We start from the raw sequence: 22031 nt of genomic DNA, 5'->3' as shown, positions 1-22031 counted from the left end.
ACTGACACTGGTCTCGTTTCAGCTCAGTTCCCCCACCAACTTCTCCGGCTGACCTCCACCCCACCAGCCAGCATTGGCATCTACCAAAAATTAATCCTTCCAGGATCTTTTGGGCAGACCTGTTATAAGTAACCAAAGAATCAAAACTTTCCAGTGAATAGTTTCTGTAATACTGTTTGAGAGTGCCCAATGTCAGAGCACTGCCATTCTGTCGAAGTACATCAGTCACCTGTCACTCCTAAACAGGCAATGAACATATCATTCATACCAGCTATCAGGCAAGGACGTACCCATTGCCGTCAGTACAGCCACTGTGTGTGGTCCAATTAGATAATATGGGGATATTCTTGGCACTGGTTCAAGTGGCATCACACCGGCCTCCATTACAGGTAACCTCCATTCTGTGTGTGCACACCCTTATGACAGCAACAGAAATATCAACAGCAAAAATAGTTAAAAATTTTAACTGGCAATACCTTTCTTATGACGAAAGTTAGCTGTAACTGAAAACACATAGAAAATGTGTACATTAGCTCTTTCTTTTTTCTCTGCCTCTTTAGTCTTACAAATGAACTCCCCACTCTGAAAGCTCAAGATTTCTCTAATTTGACTTCTATTTGTGTGTGTTCTCCCGTAGGACTTTCTCATTCCCATTTCGAGGCTTGGCAAGTGATTGTTGTATTTATGTCATACACCATATTTACATAAAAATTTTTACTCTTTATAGTCTGAATTTACTTCTTTATAAAAATAACTATATGATGAAGTTGGGTTGGGTTGTTTGGGGAAGGAGACCAGACATCGAGGTCATCGGTCTCATCGGATTAGGGAATGATGGGGAAGAAAGTCGGCCGTGCCCTTTCAAAGGAACCATCCCGGCATTTGCCTGGAGCGATTTAGGGAAATCACGGAAAACCTAAATCAGGATGGCCGGACGCAGGATTGAACCGTCGTCCTCCCGAATGCGAGTCTAGTGTCTAACCACTGCGCCACCTCGCTCGGTATATATGATGAAGTATTAATATAATTTCTGTATACATCACCAAAAGCATTTTATAAGAAAATTTAATTCATAAGGATTGAAGCAGACGAAATGAATTAAAATTTATGTTGCAGCCAGGACTCGAACTCGTGTCTTCTTGCTTGCTAGGCAGAAATGCTAACCATTACACCACCGCAGTAAAATGGTAAACATTGCTGCACGAACTACCCAAGCTGAGTGCTCTCCCCAACACAAACTCAATTCATTTTTTCCCTACATATTGTCACTACTGCCAGGACTCTACGATACCAGCAAGCACCCCAGCAATGGACGTAATGGGATGCCCTTGTACCATTGGTGATCTTATAATTAAATGTTTCCCTGAGACACTTAAGTCTCTTTTTAATATCTATGATAATGATCGAAGCAGACGGTGGTGTAATGGTAGCATTTCTGCCTAGCAAGCAAAGAAGACCGGGGTTTGAGTCCCGGCCGCCGCACAAATTTTAATTCATTTTGTTTGTTTCAATCATTATCGTAGATAATAAAAAGATACTTAAATGTCTCAGGGAAACATTTAATTATAAGATTTATTAATTCATAATGATACACAGCACTTACAGGTTATTAAGAGTAATAAGAATATACTTCCCCAGAAATACAGTGGAGGCTTGAAAAATACCTGGCCATCTCCATACACACACACACACACACACACACACACACACACACACACACACACACACACACACACACCCCTGAGGGTTGATATAGACAGATAGATCAGTTCTGTTGTTGACAGATTGAAAGCATGTTCAACAGAACCACTTGTACTATGACAAACAATCTACAACTGGTGCCAATTTCTTTCAAACTGGTATTCTCTTTTAGAAATATTTTTCAGTACCTGGCCCCATTCAGTCATGTAAGATGTCCCCAATTTAGATCCTACTGATAACTGTAGATTTAGATTCCTTATTGTTTATTTTTTATTGCTCTTATTAAAACTCTAATTAAAATATACTATTGAAAGAATAAGAAAGAAAAGAGACATGTTAGTATATAATAATGCACAACTACTTACTGCCTTATAACATCACTGGCATTAGCCCAACTTTCAAATGCCTGTTTGTACATTTTGTGCCTGTAGAAATAACCACCTTGGTAAGTGTATGGATAAACATGTTGGTTTGCATAATATGTTCGAGCTGAGAGAACAGCTTCCTGGAAGAGGGCATTGCAAGGAGGTCGTCCTGGTGTTGGACTTACTTCCTCCAAGTCACTCAGATTCCCTGTAATAAAAACAAAACAATATAAAACATCTTTCACCGGAACTCAACCATTTTTAAACCTACAAACATAGAAAATTACAATATTATGAAACAAAACTGCTGGCCAGTACTTATCTTCAAGAAAAATGTCAATACTGTCAAAAAAGTTAGGTTTTGGAGCTGACAGGTCCTTCCTCCTGAAGGAGGAGAGAGGGGTATATTGGGGAAGGTTAAAAAGGATGGGCAGATCATTCAGACACAAAGACAAGAGGAGCTCTGCTGTTGTGACAAAGGGAAACAAAGATTTACTCCTTAATGTTTTTTCTCCAGTAAATGTCAGTGTCAGCTGAGCTGTGCTATACACAATCACAATACAAAACACAAAAATAGTTTCTGTGTAGTCTTTGCTTCCTTGTCCACAGCTCAGAAACAAGTTAAAAGCTCTGGTGCGCAAACATTCAACAAGCCCCCATTTAACATAAAGCAAGAAATTGGGAATCCTTACCAGTTCAAAGGAAAATTAAAATCACACCTCATTAGCCATCTTCCCACAAATATCTAGATTCACGGCCTGTTGTTGTTGTTGTTGTTTTTTTTTTTTTATCCCTCCAAACTAGCAGCTCAGCACCTTTCCTTCTGATTTAATTGATTAAACTTGGCTGGCATAAGTGTGAACAGCATTATGCAGTATCTTAAAGACAGACAGAGAGAGAGAAGGGGGAGGGGGAGAGGGAGGGGGGAGGGAGGGATGAAAGGAGAAGAAGTAGTGTATTACAAATTAAAGGCAAAGAGGAATATTGATAGCATCATTTAAAACATACAACTGTCTATGATTGGGTATATTGTGAATGCACCAAGTATTCAAGAATTTAAGATACTGGAGCAAGGACTATGCAATACATATTTGATGTCACTGTACTGTCACTTATTTCAACTTGAGAATATTTGTAGTGTTTCAGTCTGTAGCTGACCATAATGTTAAGAAAACTCACCAGAACCAATCAATGAAAGCACCATGAAATATTAAGGTAGAATGGATACGCTAGGTTGTGAAGACGGAAGACCAAATCTTTCATGGAGCAGATGATCTGCATTAAAAAATATGCATAAAATGATGCGATTCTAGCATTGAGATATGCATGGTGTTCAAGCATACAGACTGCATGGCAGCATCAGCACCATCTGACAACAGCTTCCAAATAGGTTGGCAGTACATCAAGGCATCTACATAAAACAGAAACCATAGAAAGAGTTGTGGTTTCTGGGATAAAATACGTAGACTGGCATATTTTAATGACTGCAAGTGAAGACGTGTGAACGTCAAGCTGGAGAGAACAAAGTACAAGATTTTATATTTTTAGGGGAAAAATATTTGACCGCAAAGAAATTCTTCAGGCAGAATGAAGCTGAACACTGTAGGTGCCATGTAAGGAAACTGGTATGCAAAATTGTAAGGGCATCAGTGTACTGTATGCAAACTGTCACAAAAAGTTTGACAAAATGTTTAACTGCATTTATGGAGCATTCAAAGTACAGCCTTTGAAGCAATATGTTTGAAGTTGATATAGAACATAAAACACATCAAATGACAATCAGATTACATCAAAGGCTCACAAGATTTGTAGAATCTTTTCACATATATTCAGACTATTTGACAGATCAAAAATAAGCACTTCCTTGCACACACACACACACACACACACACACACACACACACACACACACACCACTGCAGTTATGAGGATGCGTCTCAGGTGGGGTGGATGGAAGGAGGAAGGACACTGGGAGGGGGGGGGGGGGGAGGAGAATGGGGGAATGGAAAGATGGAAGGATGGCTGGCATGGAGTGGCAGGATGCACACAGGATAGGACTGTGGCACTGGTGAACTCTGTTGCATACGTTGAGAGTTGAATGTGGCACATGACGACATGAAGGAGTGGAGTGGCAGGGGGAAAGAGAACAATGAATGAAAGAGAGAGAGAGAGAGAGAGAGAGAGAGAGAGAGAGAGAGAGAGAGAGAGAGAGTGTGGAAAGTACAAGTATGAGGGGCTAAAATGAGGTAATCTCATAGTTAAATCCTGTTAAACTAAAATCTAGTGGTCAGTCAGACAGATGGATAATGTGCAATGCATTTGAAGTGGCCACAACCAATGCTTTGGTACCACAAGTCCAGTGCAGTCTTGGTAATGAAGGGGATTGGGGGGGGGGGTTGTTTATGTTTGTGTGTGTGTGTGTGTGTGTGTGTGTGTGTAAGATAAGTGAGAAGGAAAATATAAGGAGGGATATTGGATAGATAATATGAGGGGGGAAAACAGGTTTAGTAACAAATGGTGTACAGACAGGAGCCACATGTACACCGAGGCAACAAAAATCAGGAGGTACCTCCTAATATCATGTCGGACCTCCGTTTGCCCAGTGTAGTGTAACAACTGAACGTGGCATGGACTCAACAAGTTGTTGGGTGTCTCCTGCAGAAAGGCTGAACCATGCAGCCTCTACAGTCATACATACTTGCGAAAGTGTTGCCAGTGCACAAACTGACCTCTTGATTACATTCTGTAAATGTTTGATTGTGATCATGTTGGATGATCTGGATGGCCAAATCATTTGCTCAAACTGTCTAAAATGCTCCTCATACCAATTGCAAACAATTGTGGCCTGGTGACACAGTGCATTGTCATCCATAAAAAATCCACCATTTTGGGAACATGAAGTCCATAAGAGGCTACAAATGGTCTACAAGTATCCAAACAGCCATTCCCAGTTAATGATCGGTTCAGTTGGACCAGAGGACCCATGTCAACACAGTCTGCACCACCAGCACCAACTTGCACAGCAGCCTGTTGACAACTTGGGTCCATGACTTTGAGGGGCCACACTCAAACCCTACTATCAGTTCTTACCAACTAAAATCAGGACTCATCTGACCATGCCACGGTTTCCATTTCTCTAGGGTCCAACTGATATGGTCACAGGCCTACGAGAGGTGCTGCAGGTGACATTGCACTGTCAGAAAGGCACTCGTGTCAGTAATCTGCTGCCATGGTGCATTAACCCCAAATTCTGCACATTGTCCTAACAGATATGTTCGTCGTACTCCCCATATTCATTTCCGCTGTATATAATGCAGTATTCCTTGTCTGTTAGCAATGACAACTCTACAAAAACACCACTGCTCTTGGTTGTTAAGTGAAAGCCATCGGCCACTGTGTTGCCCGTGGTGAGAGGTAATACCTAAATTTTGTATTCTCAGCGCACTCTTGACACTGTGGATCTCAGGATATTAAATCCCTTAACAATTTCTAAAATGGGATGTCCCATGCATCTAGCTCCAACCACCATTCTGCATTCAAAGTCTGTCAATTCCTGTCATGAGGATAAAATCACATCGGACACCTTTTCACATGGATCACCTGAGTATAAATGACAGTGCCACCAATACAATTCCCTTTTATACCTTGTATATGCAATACTACAGCCATCTGTATATGTGCTTCTCGCTATCCCATAACTTTTGTCACCTAAGTTTATAGTAATGGAAAATTCTAGACAGAATACAAATAACGAGAGGAGTAAATATGGAAACCTCACCCAAGACATGATGCAGTGCCAGTACAATTTCATCAGCTAAGACGATGTAGCCATGCAGGTGCATGTATAATATGCAATTAGCTCTGAAAAAGGACATCATTCGATGCATAGTTTAACGTTCAATCTTGTTTATGTGCCTACTGACCACTCACCAACTTATATTGCACCAAGGACTTTTCATTACCATAATTATATACTGACATGTCTAACTTCTGTCCTATTATCTCATATTATGTTTCCTTCGTTGTTGCGCCAATGTTCTCTCTATCAATCTTCCTGCACTCCATATGTGTATGAAACAGGAAAAAACCATAACAACTGGTACAATGGGACAATCCTCTGCCACACACTTCACAATGGTTTACAGAGTATACCTGTAGATGTCTCTGGGACAAGACAGGTAGAAGCCAGTAAGATACCAAGACTCATTCAAACTGTTAATGGTAATGAGACAGGAAGATGGCACACACAGGAGTTTCCAGGCACAATGACAGCCATGATGACAGTAATTGTGTTACGTTGAAAACAGAGTACTGGAACATCACCAATATCCAGAATTTGTATGAGTAATACCTATCACTATCAGTACCAGTCAACCTAAGAGAAAACAAATTATAACACTGGGAAAAAATATAGTCCAGAACTTCTAATGTAAAGGGGTAATTAATGTAAAAAAGAATTTAGGGACATTCTTGTTTTAAGACAAATGATTGCGCACTCAATTAAAAAATTAGCATCTGCCAGACAAAGATTGGTACAGTGACCTCTAAGAAGTTAATAAATGGTGCTTCTCACATGCTACAAAATGGCAGAGAGATGAAAATTTCTGGCGTATTAAAACTGCACCTGATTGGAACTCAAACCCAACAACTTTGCCTCTAGCGGGCACTTGCTCTACTGACTGAGCTATCCAGGTATGACACGCACCCTGCTTCCGCAGCTTTACTTGCGCTAGCACCTATCTCCTATCTTCCAACCTTCAGCCATCTCCTACCTTCCTAACTTCAGCTATAACCCAGGGGATTGTTTCCAGAATGAATTATCATTCTGCAGCAGCTATGTCCTTTCTACAAACAACCCTGCTAGAGGAACATCTGAAACTGAGCATTATGGTAGAGACTGAAAATACTTCTTCAGTTGTAAGGTTTTTTTTCCAATGCTACTGCTATGTCTACTAAGGCAGTTTTCTGAAATATCCTTTATTCCAGGAATGCTAGTCTTGGAAAGTATACAGAAGAAGTTCTGTTATATTTCGAAGGTAACAGAAAGGTACTGGTGCAAGTAAAGTTATGAGGGCAGGTTTTGAGTTATGCCTGCTTAGCTGTCAGTAGAGCAATTGTCACGTTTAGGCAGCATAGGATCTGGGTTCAAGTCACAGTCTGGCATAGTTTTAATCTGCCAAAAAGTTTCAAATCAGTGCACACTCTGCTGCAGAGTGAAAATATATCTTGATGTAGAGATACCACAATACACTAATTTAATTGACAATGCATTTGCAAGTAATTAAAACACACACACACACACACACACACACACACACACACACACACACACACAAGTGGCAGATGTGATACGTAATGACAATAACATAACTTTACATACTCTGGAAACTTTACGAAAATTATCTTCATGTGCAAACAGTGCTAAATGAGTAATGAAAATTTATTTCAGAACAATGTATTGTAGGTCTGTCTACTGTCAGTTAAAAACTAGTTTCTTTTATTGTACAAAATCACACTAAGTGCAAACTTGTAATTTAGTATTTACTACAATAGCAGATGATGTATACATCATATTTTTGGTACTATTTTGATTTGCTCTTAATCATGTTTATTTTCATGGGTTACATTCAATATCCCCAGACAGTCCTATCTGAAATGCGTCACACATACTTATGCAGTATTCTATGATGGGTAGCATACGTGTTTTGTAAGCAATCTCCTTAGTAGATTTGACTGCATTTTCCTAGTACCCTACCAATGAACCAGTCTGCCACCTGTTTTACCTACAACTGAGCTTATGGGATTTTTCTATGTCCTATCTCCAGAAACTGTTACACCCAGGCATTTGTATTCCAATTCCAACTGTGAGTTGTTGATACTGCAGTACTAAGATGACAATTTTTTCATTATGTGATGTGCACAATTTTACCTCCTTGGTATACTCACTGTAGAGAAACTTCTCAAGAAACAGAGATTATTGGATGTAAAACAAAGCGTAGGCTATAGAGAGTTGCTGAATGAAATGATTTTGGCTGTGAAGATAGCAATGTGAGATGCCTTCACTGACTACCACAGCAGAATATTGTCAAATGATATTTCACAACATCCAAAGACAATCGGATGGCATGTAAAGGCTGTTCGTGGCACCAAAGTTAGTGTTCAGTCTCTAGCAAATAAGAGAGGAACTGAAATTGAGGGTAACAAGCAAAAACCGAAATGCTCAACTCCGTTTTCAAATGTTCCTTTACAAAGGAAGCCCCAAGAGAATAGCCCCAATTTCATACTCCCACCACTCTGCAAAGATGAATGAAATAAGTATTAGTGTCAGAGATGTTGAAAAACAGCCGAATACATTAAAACTGAACACAGCTCCAGGGCCCAATGGAATCCCTGTCAGTTTCTATACTGAAATTGCAGCTGAACTAGCCCCTTTTCTGACTACAATTATCGTAGAATCCTTGAACAAAAAACCATGCCCAGTTCTTGGCAAAAAGCACATACCACCCCCACCTACAAGAAAGGTAGTAGAAGTGATCCACAAAACTACCATCCAATATCCTTAACATCAATTTGTTGTAGAAACTTAGAACATTTTCTGAGCTCAAACATTATGAGGTAACTTGAACAGAATGACCTCCTCAGTGCCAACCAGCATGGATTCCGAAACCATAGATCATGTGAAACCGAACTCGCATTTTTCTCACATGACATACTGAAAGCTTTGGATCTAGGCAGTCAGTTATATGCTGTATTTCTTGATTTCGAGAAGCATTTGAATCAGTACCACATCTACGCTTATTGTCAAAAGTACAGTTACATGGGGCATCAAGGGAAATTCGTGATTGGATTGAGGACTTTTTGGCAGAAAGGTCACAGCAAGTTATCTTGTATGATGAGTCATTAACAGACATAGAAGTAACTTCAGGTGTGCCCCAGGGAATTGTATTTAGACCCTTGCTATATATGTTTTATATTAATGACCTTGAAGACAATATAAATAGCAACCTCAGAATTTTTGCAGATTATGCAGTTATCTATAATGAAGTACTACCTTAAAGAAGTTGCATTAATATTTAGTCAGGTCTTGATAAAATTTCGAAGTGGTGCAGAGATTGGCAACTTGCTCTAAATGTTCAGAAATGTAAAATTTTGCACTTCACAAAACAAAAAAACGTAGTGACCTATGACTATAATATCAATGAGTAAGGTTGGAATCAGAAAACTCATACAAATACCCAGGTGTAGTGATATGAAATGGAATGGCTCAATCGTGGGTAAAGCAGATGGTAGACTTCGGTTTACTGGGAAAGCACAATCAATCTACAAATGAGATTGCTTAAAAATCACTTGTGCGACTAGTCCTAGAGTAGTGCTCAAACGTGTGGGTCCTGTACCAAATAGGACTAACAGAGGATATTGAGCATATACAGAGAAGGGCAGCACAAATAATCATAAACTATCCCAAGGAAGTTTCAAGAACCGGCTTTAAACGATTATTTGAAAAATAACTACAATTTCCTACATATCACTCACTTAGGGATTGTGAGGGTACGATAAGAATAATGATTGCACACATAGGCATTCAAACTATCATTCTTCCCACATTCCCCAAGTGAATGGAGCAGGAAGAAACCTAATAACTGTTACAATGGGACGTACCCTCTTCCATGCATCTTACTGTGGTTTGCAGAGTACAGGTTGGTTGATTCGATGAAGGGAACCAAAAGCAAGGTCTTCAGTCCCATCGGATTAGGGAAGGAAATCAGTCATACCCTTTCAAAGGAACTATCCCAGCATTTGCCTGATGCGACTGAGGAAAATCACGGAAAACCTAAATCAGAATGGCCTAACGCTGGTTTGAACAACCATCCTCCCTAATGCAAGTCCAGTGTGCTAACCACTGCGCCACCTGGCTTGTTTTGCAGAATACAGATGTATATTTAAAGCAATTTTCTGATCTCAGTGCCACTTTGAAATCTTATCAAAATCTAACTGAATAATTTTGCAGTTTCTTTTTTTCAGTTAGTACTTCATCATAAACAACTGCACCATCTGCAAAAATTTTGAAGTTACTGTTAATATTGTCTGTCATGACATTAACGTGCAATATAAACAACATGGGACCCCAGCACACTTCCTTGCAGCACATCTGAAGTTACTTCTACATGTGTCGATAACTCGACATCCAGGACAACATTCTGCGCACTCCACATCAATGAATAAATCCTTAATTTAATCACAAATTTCACTTGATACATCATACAGTTCTGTACTTTTGATAGCGTGGTACTGAGTCAAATGCTTTTAGCAAGTCAAGATATACTGGACTTACTTGACTGCCTTAAGTCATCATTTTCAGTACGTCAAATGAGAAAAGCTTGAGTTATTATTTTACGAGATCTATGTTTTCACAGTCCATGTCGGTTGTCACAAAGGCAGTCATTCTGTTTGAGATACCTCATTATATGCTAGGATTTTACAACAGAGGGATGTCGATGAGATTGGACTGTACCTCTGTGGATCGCTATCCTTGTTGTAGATGTGTGTGTTCTGCACTTTCTTCCAACTACTGAGCACAGGTGTCCCCCCCCCCCCCCCCCCAAGGGAAGGGGACCTTATTACAGCTGAAAAACGGGAGTTTCGACTGCAAATTCTATATAGAATCTGGTAGGAATTCCATTGGACTCTGGAGTTCTATTCAGTTTCAGTGATTTCAATTGTTTCTCCACACTATGGACATTAATATCTACAGCACTCATTTTGCAGTAGTACAAAATAAAATTGGGGTAATATTCTTAGATTTTCCTTTATAGAGGAACATAACTTTGATGCCAATGGCAACCTTCATATTTGATCAGAATTTCTTCAGGTTGTGTGAGAGATCTTCCAATAATATTCTTCTACAATAGTCAATGAAGGAGTCACTCATTGTCTTCTTGACAATAAAACGTGTTTCATTAGGATCTCTCCCTCTATTGCCTTATGCATTGTTTTACACCTATTATGCTGTAGTCTCTGTTCCTCTACTAGTTTCTTTACAGTGAATGTATACTATGGAGCACCCCTCGCACCTGAACTTTTCTACTAGATATCTATCTAACCAGTGCAAGGTCAATCACCCTTTTGAAATCGAGTCATAGTTTTTCTACATGGTCCAGTACCGAGCTAAATGTTCATAGTTCTTCATTCTGACAAAACATAACAACCTCTTTAACTAATTTGCTGAACATATAATTCCTTCTACTTTTCTTAGTTGTCCTTCGTACTTTGGTAAACACTGTTACAACAACTGCCACTTGCTGTTTCATACCAGCTTCAACATGGACATCCTCAAAGATGTCAGGTCTATTAGTTGACATCAGATCAAATATGTTTCCATCATGACTGGTCTTCTAAATTACAGAACACATTTAAAATTGTTTCACAAGATGTCTTGCAACCTCACCACTTCTACCAACTGACTCCTGGATGAGTACAGTCTTCTCCAATGATGACAGTATGACTGGGGAACTTACATACAATGAAATGAGGTTTTCTCTAAGGTTTCTGGCTACATCTGGGTATTGGTCTGGTGGTCAACAGCAAGATAAAATTGCAAGTTCAGCTTCAATTTCTTCCAATTTCTACTTCAATGGATTTGAAATCCTTGTCGACTGCAACAAATACACCACCTCCATTTCCAATTTACTTACGCTTGTGATACACATTTTAAATGTTCCCAAAATTCACGCTGTTTTCAATTTCGGCTTTTAACCAGCTTTCTGTACCTAAAAATATTAGCTCCACTGCTTTTCAGAAGCACTTCATTCTGAAAGCTTTGGCAGTTGAACAATAGGATATTAATACTATCACCTATGGTGGCCATACCTTTGGCCCTTACTTCAGTGTTTACTGCAGCTATCATTATTTGGACTGACGGAGAATCAGTTACTCTAAAAAAATGCCTTGTTTGCAGCCCACACATTGTCAGCTATCTGTAGCCTCTAATGTATGGTTTACCACTGGTGTATTTTGGGGGACCCTACAGTTCTCAATCCTATGGCACAAACCTAAGTAGTTGCAGCCAAGCTCGGCACAGAACCTTCTAAGTCGCTGGTTCAAACCTTACACTTGATTTAGAACCAGTCGGCCACAATCAGGTCTGAGGAAAATGTTGTAGGTTTTGAATGTCTTTCTAAGACCATGAGCAATGCTGCTCTTCTCAAACCTCTCTGTCAGTCACTGGAATGGCCCCTGTATGTCCTCAGTGCCAAGACAATGGGCATATGCACCACAATCTGCAGCTGGATGCACCATGTTCACTCAACAGCTGATGCAACAGCCTCTTCAACATGTTGAATGAGCTCTCTAGGCATAGATACTGAGTGCACATGATGATCCATCACAAACTTTGCTGCTAATAAGGGGTACCACCATTCACTGTATATTTGAACTGCCAATAATTAACAGACCCCCTCCTATTTTGAGTTTGCCTTTCCGTGACAGAGGGCACAGCAAGTATTTGAACAGGTGGACACCAAGTGTTATAGTTACGGGTTCATTCAATTTCAAGGGGATGATATAATGATTTGTGCACCACCATTTCTCTTGCAGACACCATAGTATACCAAGATTATTTTTCGGACCAAAATGGGACCACAGAAGCATATAAAACACCATTATAATAGCCCATATAACCATCACATGCCAGGGGACTCTTGTGATATGTGACCTCCATTATTTGTGGGTATTCTGAATCATGTTGCACAAGTATATATATGTATTCTGTTATCAAGTTGTTACCTTTCGCTCTCCATAATTTATATCCCATCATGGAGATACCACTAACAGATTCACATGAAGATACAGAATGTTAAATAAATTTAACTTTTCCATAACAAACACGTAAGTCTGCATTTTTCCTGGTGTTAATTTTGTTACTGAAATCTTAATGTATACTACTGATTACTACCTGTGCTTCACCCACGAGCTATTAAATAATAGCGTATGTGCATTAACAAAAAACAATTTGAAGTGTTCAAGACAAAATGTCAATCAAGGCGGAATAGGTATTTTCTAGTAGGCCTATAAATAATATAGGGTAAAGGATACCAATCCCAAATAGCAGAAGTGTGGCATCACTGACAGGCACATACAGAAGAGAAAGGAAAAACACACACACACACACACACACACACACAGCTACCAAGTTTTCTTTTCTTTCTGTGTGTGCCCATTAACAGATCAACACCTTGATTCCACTATTTGGCCTGTGGTCTTGTTTGCTCCTAAGTTATTTACATTCTGAAAGAACTACAACGTTCTTGTATAAGCAGAGATCATGATTCGAGGTTTACAATATTGCTACACGGAGCTAAGACAGTGACCTCTAATAGCAATACAAGTCCGCAGCATCACAGAAATGCTTATGAAACCTTTTGCTTTTGGTGCCTTAGTTTTATTTGCAAAACAATAGTAATACATCTTGTTTACAGCTTTTAAACTTAGTATGAAGTTTCAAAAAATTTACACATCTGACATAGATTAAACAATCAATCACTGGAATGTATCACAGCAGTGAAAGCTACTCTGCTGAAAATATTAACTTAAATAAATGTATGTGTAGCTTTATGGAGGTGAGTGTAATTTCCCACAAAAATAATAACCTTCACAAAGCATTGGGGACTCATTGCAATTTTCCCCAATAACAATGAAATAAAATCTGCAATGAGAAAAGGAAGGAATCATGCATTAGCACCCCATTAAGAGCTTCCTCGACATTCATACTACCGATTCACAAATATCTAAATCTAGATGGCCAGCTGGGGATTTCAACTCAACTCCTCCTGGTTTTAAGCCAATACTTTAACCATTGCATGATCATATGAAATAACCTAGAACAAGTTACTATCTTGTTTTGTCCATGTTGGCCAGTGACCAAGAAACACTGGAAAGGACAAAGTGAAGTAATTACCTGCTTGTCATTTTTTATTTGAAAGATGACTGACAAAAATAACTGATTCAATCTCTCTTCTGTAGAATTTATTGATGGGTTGATTACATATTTGCAGTAATTACCTAATGCTTTCCAGTCCCTTAAGGGGCAGTCTCACTCATAAACATAAATCGCAATTTAGGCCTACCGTACATCAATCATTCCTAAAAATGTGTTTCTTCTCACAAGTAGGTTTTAACAAGTACTGGCAAATCACATTTACATAATCACTTACAGTGGATCATATTAGAAAACCAGGGACCCCTTTTACTTCACCAACTACATCTACAAATATGTTATGAAACAGTGCAAGACATATCACTGAGCATTGTACGTAACACACTGTTTTTCATAATTCATAGATACAAAAGAATTAAACATTCACTCACCAAGAGCCATTGGATAATGAGACAAATGTCCCAGATCATACAATAACCACAGCAGTTCTTGTTGCAACAAAGCTATTTCCATTGCCTCTGTGGTTGGACTAAGGCTAGGATTTATTGCTGAGACTAAAGCTGCAACTTCCATTGGCCTAGTACATATCACAGGACGTCCATTTACATACAGCCAAGACTTTGATCCAATACCAGGTCCAACTGGTTGCCCTCGCTTGTCTTCATTCCCCTTACCTACAACAAATAATTAAAATGACAACTCTAGCCTCACAGTGAATTCCACAATTCTCCGTCAATTGGTAACACGCCATTTAGTGTAAATTGACAGGTTACTAGAAGAAAATAGTCGGAAAATGTTACTGCACGAGATGTCACAATTCATCTACTCAATGCGGAATTTTGATTAGTTTATAGTACGTGCGAAGGTAAACACTTACCATGCCACGTAACTTCGGCTGTTTCTTTTCCTCCTTCTCCAAACACAACCCAAGCATGATCTTCTGACAGAGCTAAGTGGACGTCACGAAATCCAAGAACTTGACAACCGGCAACCACGGCGAACGCCACTCCAAAACAATCCAGTTTGTTTCCTGTAAGTAATAATGTAAACATCTAACACATTTCGCAGTGAAATGTCACATAAACAGAAACGTTCGCCAGTAACTCACCCGTCAAATAACTATACAAGCTCTGCAAGTGCGCCCTATCCTTATAATAGCTTCGTGTCAGAGAATTCCAAATGACATCAGACACTTTCTTAACTAGATCCCGTGTAGCAAATTTTGTGAGTCCATATAGTGAAAGATCGACTGCGCCTTTTATTATAGCGTGAAACTTTGAATACAATGCTTCTACAATGTGATATTCGACAGGAGGCAACTTGAATTCTGTAAAATTTTCGGTCTCTTTCTGCGCCGACAATGCTCGATTCCATGTTAATGAATTTTCAACAGCTCCAACAATTATGGATAACAGTGCTAAATCAGGCTCGTAAGAACTTTCTAATTGTTGTTTAAATAAACCGACAATTGAAGAAATATCTTGTAGCGGGAACTGTTGCCGATCAACTTCTCGAAACCCCGCCATGTCGCAGTTACGCGGCATTATAAACTAACGCCGTGTCATTCATAAATGTACTCACACCTCATTGTTTAGTGACAGTATGTGTATCTTATACTCAGTACATTCATTACACACAACAAATAATTTTTTTAAAGTTTATTTCGGATATTGCAGATTTTCAAAAGCCACTGACTAGCGTAGTCCCTTACGCACGTTCGAGGTCAAGGTTAAAGTTAGTACATTCGTCTGTTGTCAAACATGCATGAGCAGAGATGAATCACTTCTGTCCTCCGTAGACTTCTAGGCGCTCACATATGATACCAGTTTTTGGTTCAGTAAGTACGCTAGAAAACTTTCCTTTGGCCTCATGGAAAATTTTAATACGTACATTCAATTTGTGTAGATCAACAAATGCGTCTAATACAGTCAAAAGATCATTGACCCATATATTTACCAACAAACAGAATAATATCGAATTCTCGATGTATTAAAAAAGAATATCGCGCAGCAGCTATTTCAGCATGTGCAAAAACGTAAACTGATGTCATCAGATCAGCATACAAAGAAACCTCTTGTTCATAGCTGCCGTAAGGCCGATTCACACTAGACAGAATGGAAGTAGCGTCAAAACATTCTACTATGACCCATCAACGAAAACTAAAAGAAATGATTGCAAAGCCGGACAAAATCATGTAGTCACAAATTTTTGTGCACTTACAGGAGGCAGTGTTGTGAAGAACATACTGAACATCCTGATTCCTGGGATGTGTGGGTGGAGACGGGAAATGGGGAGGTTTAAAGGACAATTCACACTGGCCGTCATGTCACATCACGTCCTGTCCGCTTAAACTACTCTGTATTGCATTTAAAATCGCGACATCCACACTGCCCATACCATTACGGCACCTTCAAAGTATTTCAGGAAGAAAGTTTTGATGGCTGATGTATTCTGTCCTTTGTTGATCAGGGTCTCCAAAGCACATTTCCTTCCGCTACACAGCCATGCGTACATCTCCATATTCCTTTCCCCGTGATTTTCGTGTTTGATGTAAGTTGTGTGTTGTTCGTTATTTTTGTCATTTCTTATAAATTTTTTCGTTATTTCTTTCGATAATATTTTTAATGTAATAATTAATGACGAAAGATTAACCGAAGCTGTGAGATAGCAGTTCGAATTGCACGACTCGAGTCTACTAAATTACTTGTCTTCTGCTATACTTATGAAGTGGAGTTTTATTCACACTGGTACCGTATTTAATATTTTACAGTGAAATGGATTGCAATGTAGCTGTAACCTAAAGTGAAAAAAGTGCCTAGGGTAGGATCAGATCGATTAGTAAGTGGAATTTATTCTTATCTTGTTAGGCATTTGTAATGTTTCATAAAGAAATGGACTGAAACCTTAAGACACTACAACAGTGACAAAATGAGTTTTTTCTGATGTATATGTCAAATAAAGTATTAGAGTTATTTTCTTAAATATGTGTCAGTGGGAGGCTTATTAATTGTTAAGTAGCACTGTGGATTGTTTGTGAAAATGTTTTACAATCATCAATAGTCGATACTTACGTGGTTTCACTAGCTAACCCCAGTACAAATAAGGCACTTGTAGTATTGAAAGCTAAATACAAGCCATAAAGATAACCTATAAAGCTTTAAGCGAAAGATATTGAGGGAGATAAGGTTACTGCACAAAAATTTGCACTAGATTAGCAATTAAACTTAAACAAACCAATTTTTCACAGGAAATGATGGCAGCTCATTACACTGTGTCCCTTTGAATAATTCATGGTCCAATTGACGTAACAAATAAAAAAACTGGTGCTTCGACTTTCGAAAGTATTTATAAAATGCAGTTTCCCCTTCCTTGAGCTCCTTGTATAGCGCGTGAATCTCCCATTCTGTACCACATAATGCTTTTTCCGAACCCACATTTTTTTCTGCGTTGTTTTGCACTTCTGTCTCCCTTCTCTACTATACAAAATAACCCTGCAATCTGCAAACCGTTTGAGTCCAATAAATGTCATTTTCATGCAAATGTGGACTCCAGCATCCACTTATATAAGCTACCATTGTGTACGTGCACTTGGCATGCCCAGACACATGAAAATCATCCTGTGAAGATCGTAATACCAGCGAAAAAAAGGTTGAGGATAGAGATCACTTGTCCTGAAATGACTTGATATGCCCTATGTGATGGGCAATGACTGTACACCCTAATGTGACGGTGCCATGACGTGGGGGTGCCGTGAAGCCAGGGTAGCTTGGCTTTTTAGGTCAATTTTTTTATGTTTTTCTCGAATAACTCGAGAACTATGTCTTCTACTGAAAATTTTTTACAGTACAAAATCAAACTATATTAAATTACCAACAAAAAAGGTCATATACATTTTTTCTCTAGGTTTAATAGTTTCCACTTTGCAGGGAATGGGAAAATCGCAGATTACTAAAATAGTGTTTTAATGGCATAAAATTAATATTTATTCTTAAGTACATTGGGGCAAGAATAAATATTAAATGTGTGTACCACATGTATGTGCTGTAGAGCTGTATTAAGGGATAAATTGTGTTCTTTTGGTATTACAAGCAGAAGAGAAGCGGTGGAAGTGGATTTGTGGGCGAAGGCAGTTTACTGGAATGTGGTCATGCTCTTCATTCTTTCATAATATGTGAACTGAAGAGCGAGCAGGCGATTCCCTATTCTCTCTAACACCCCTTTGCCAAAAGAAGCAGCTATAACGTGTTCTTCTGCAGTGTGCTGTGCCAGCCGGAGTAGCCGAGAGCCGACACGGTATCTCAGCATGTTCGGTCAGAGGGTTAGCAGCCCTCTGTAATAAAAAAAACTGAGCTAATCGATCAACAATGAACTTAAAAACGGATGTCTTACGACGCGCAACCCGAGCAGATGCAAAAAAAAAATTAAAAAAGCGGATCTAGGCGCTACAGTCTGGAACCGCGCGACCGCTGCGGTCGCAGGTTCGAGTCCTGCCTCGGGCATGGATGTGTGTGATGTCCCTAGGTTAGTTAGGTTTAAGTTGTTCTGAGTCCTAGGGGACTGATGACCTCAGAAGTTACGTCCCACAGTGCTCAGAGTCATTTTTTTGCAGTGTGCTGTGACGATGAACAACCATACCTGGGCAGTGTTGATTTTCCACAAAGTCCGTTACATCGACAAAAGATATGAGCTACTGATAACACTAATATAAGAAACACCTAAATCTTTGCACACTGTTCTACGGTGCTAGAAAAGAAATTGATTTACCTCGTCCTGTATGGTAAGTGTAATGTAACATTTTTTTCCAGAAAAGGCAACTTCTGTCACGAGTGCTGATCGGTTTTCAGCTTACAGACAAACTGTACCTTCCCAGCATTTTCTATCCAGTTGTCTTACGTGACTAAACAAAATAACTTCACTGATCTTCTGCTCACATTGTGGAGTTTGTAACGATACAAGTATCATTACCACCCTGTATAAACTGTTCCGTTCCAATAATATAGGTATATATTAGTTTTTTTAACTTGTTATTACAAATAATAGCCGTGCATAGACGGACAACAACATATAAAAGGCAGTGAGGTGTCAGAGCAAGCACGGTACCCTTCTGCCATCTAGCGGCAAAAGTGATAAACTTAGCTCAACTAAAACTGTACGGTGCTGCCGCCAGGCAGATAAATGAGCAATTTTAACTCGTAGACAAGTTTTTAAACTTTACTGTTTAAATAACGCCATGTGTATTGTTATACGTATTTTGTAAAACTGCTTTTATCATTGTAATTATCATGGACTTAAGGCATAATCAGTAGGGACTTCCCTACAGATGGGTTTCGGCGGCAAAATTACCGCCTTTTTACTCACTAGAACATTCTCTAAGTGGATTACAATCTCGAGGTCCGTGTGAAATGGTGAACTCGTGTATTACGTTGTGGCGGCAAAATTGAGTATAATTGTTATAAAACCCTCGGATTGATGAGATAAACTTCCTACTATTCATTCTGCAACGTTTTTAAGCAGCTCTTATCCAAGGAAGAAGATGTGGCTATATATTTTGTGGGCCGTTTGAATTTGTTGTATGCTAGCTTACAGCATGCATTACGTTGCAGCAAGATCTATTGTGCTGACCAAGTATGACGAGGGAAAGTACTACGACGTCTAAGCCATAATTAAAAGCAGCTAATTCATCATACTGTAGCAATTCTCTTAAGAGGCTATAAGCAGGGTGCTCACCTACCATGAAAAGACTATAGTATATTTTTTATTGGTGTACTAAAGTGTATAATAGTTTTCACACTAGAACGACATGTTGTAAAAGTCATGACCTTCTTCTTTTTGTGATGCTCGGTTTACACTAGCAAGTTACTGCAGCAATTTGCTTGCACAGAGGAACTTGCCGCGCGATTTGCGAGTGTAAACATATCGCCAAGTCGACTTGCGACTGTAGCAATTTATTGCGGAAGTGACTTGCTGCACGTTTTCCGCTTCCAGTGTAAACACCACGCAAGAAGTATCTGCAAGTAACTTGCAGCTTTTAGGACTTATTTCTATTTCCTGCAAGTAGGAAGTGCAAGTTATAGTAAGTATGTTGTCTGCATTACACTCATATTTAACATTTTACTTAATGTGGTGACTTAATTTTATGCAACCATCTTACGTATTATATGCAAACAAATTTCAGAAATGGAGGAGAAACAGGGATGGATGAAGCAGGATACAGAACATTTTATTGCAGCCATGGAGAGCTACCCCGCAATACAGAATGTGCATAACCTACACTTTAAGGATAGAGTGAAGAAGATGAGTGCATTAAATGAAATCCCGTCGATATTCGACACATCTATAAAAGAAGTACATAGAAAGTAGCATACCTTGAAGACACAACCCCTTTGCCACCTGCATCCACTCGCTTGTTGTTTTAGGAGTCTAGAAAAAGACGATGTGTAATTATAACGTGCTCTATTTACTTAGCTTGTCACTTTCAATTCTATGAGCATTAGAAAAAAAAATTATAAGCATATAATGCTGTAAAATGCAGTTTATTTCAGTAAAAATTTAATTTCATTGTTGTGTTTTCACATGCCTTCAAATAATTTTCCCTTTTTAAGACGTTAAGAAAGGCTCTACATACATCGGGTACGATCAGAGAAATCGTGCTGACGGGAATATGAAACAAGTACATTAGGGACTTGTATGAGTCTCCTACAAAGAAAACATTTCAAAATTCAAACTGTTTTTGGTTGTATGTTTCACATAAATAAATGAAATGCCTATTTTATTCGAAGTTTGTGTCTCGTTTTGATATGACAGGCGCTATTAACATCAACAAGTTCTTGCAAAGGTTATTACAAGCACCATTTTGCGATCTTCTCATTATCTTCTCTCTAACCCAAATACTTCTCTTTTTCTTTTTCACGCTTTGGATTACAATTACAAGAGCTGCAGCAGATCTCACCTGCCTACTTGTCATTTTACACTTCGGCTGTCACTCGTTGTGGTACTGAACGCTGTTGTTGACGCAAGTTTCTTGCCAAAGAACTTGCGGAAGAATCTTGCTTAATTCTTGCGCTATTGTGTAAACACAGCTACAAGCGGCTAGCAATAACTTGCAGCAATAACTTCTGCAAGCGACTTGCTAGTGTAAACCCAGCTTGAGGATATCTGAGCTGGTTATAAATATAACATGTTCTCAATTCCCATAATTTGCGTAATTGAGTAAAACGTCGTAGTGTTACCAAAGATTCTTTACCAGCTGTTTTGCTATAAATATTACTACAAACTGGAAGGAATGTTGCAGAAGAAGACATCGAAAGGTACTGTGTAGACTTGGCCACTGTTTCTATGTTTCGATACAGTATATCGATACGTGGAACTGTTTCAATGTTTCCAAACTGCTATGTTTCTCTGTTTCGAAACGGTGGTGTTTCGGATAATTGGACCAATTCGATCTTGAGCCATCCACAGAAACTGTATCGTTGTTTCAATGAACGACTAATTGTATCGAAACAGTGATGTTCCGCTCTGTCTTGGACGAGATTCGCCCGCGGTACACATACTGAGACACATTTAACATGTCACTTCATAAACCACTCTCAAGAGTGTCGAAACTTTTTTGACACTCAACAGCATGAAGCTTAAGATTTCCGAAAATAAAGTTTCGTTTTTAATTGACTGCCCTATTCCGAAATGGTGTAATATCTGCCCTACAAACACTAACAAACAATAAAATAACACACACAATTCACATTCAAAATAATAAAAGTGTGAAAAACATTCAGTTAAATTACACATCTCTTATTACATACGCTTCTCTGTAAACAACAACAGCCGCGCACTGGAAATTTTTCGCGCGTGTCGCATCCTAAACAAAGAAATGTGATTAAGAAATCAGTCGATTGGCCTCAAGTGTGCAAAAAAGAACAAAAAGTATTGATTTTTGCCGATAATCATGGACGTCACGTAGCAGAAAAGGTAGCAGATACACAAACTAACGAAAGCGTCCAAGCCTTTGTCAAACCAGGAGCAGGCATTGCAGAAAT

The 22031-nt window shown here is 39.0% G+C and overlaps 1 protein-coding gene across 1 annotated transcript in view; it reads right to left on the bottom strand.

The window, feature by feature from the left end:
* LOC124619707 (menin) overlaps nt 1-15659 on the bottom strand; it is a 39218-nt gene extending 23559 nt beyond the window's left edge. Inside the window, exons 1-4 of the mRNA XM_047146264.1 lie at nt 15107-15659; nt 14876-15028; nt 14430-14672; nt 2067-2274 (exon numbers count right to left, since the gene is read on the bottom strand). Coding sequence (XP_047002220.1) covers nt 2067-2274; nt 14430-14672; nt 14876-15028; nt 15107-15542 — 1040 coding nt within the window. The 5' untranslated portion in view covers nt 15543-15659. The remainder of the gene's footprint in view (nt 1-2066; nt 2275-14429; nt 14673-14875; nt 15029-15106) is intronic.
* Between the last annotated feature and the right edge of the window lie 6372 nt (nt 15660-22031).

The sequence above is a fragment of the Schistocerca americana genome, chromosome 6 (genome assembly GCF_021461395.2).
Source record: "Schistocerca americana isolate TAMUIC-IGC-003095 chromosome 6, iqSchAmer2.1, whole genome shotgun sequence".
NCBI classification, from domain to species: domain Eukaryota; kingdom Metazoa; phylum Arthropoda; class Insecta; order Orthoptera; family Acrididae; genus Schistocerca; species Schistocerca americana.
Note: the sequence above shows the minus strand (reverse complement) of the source record. Positions and strands in the feature narration are given on the sequence as shown.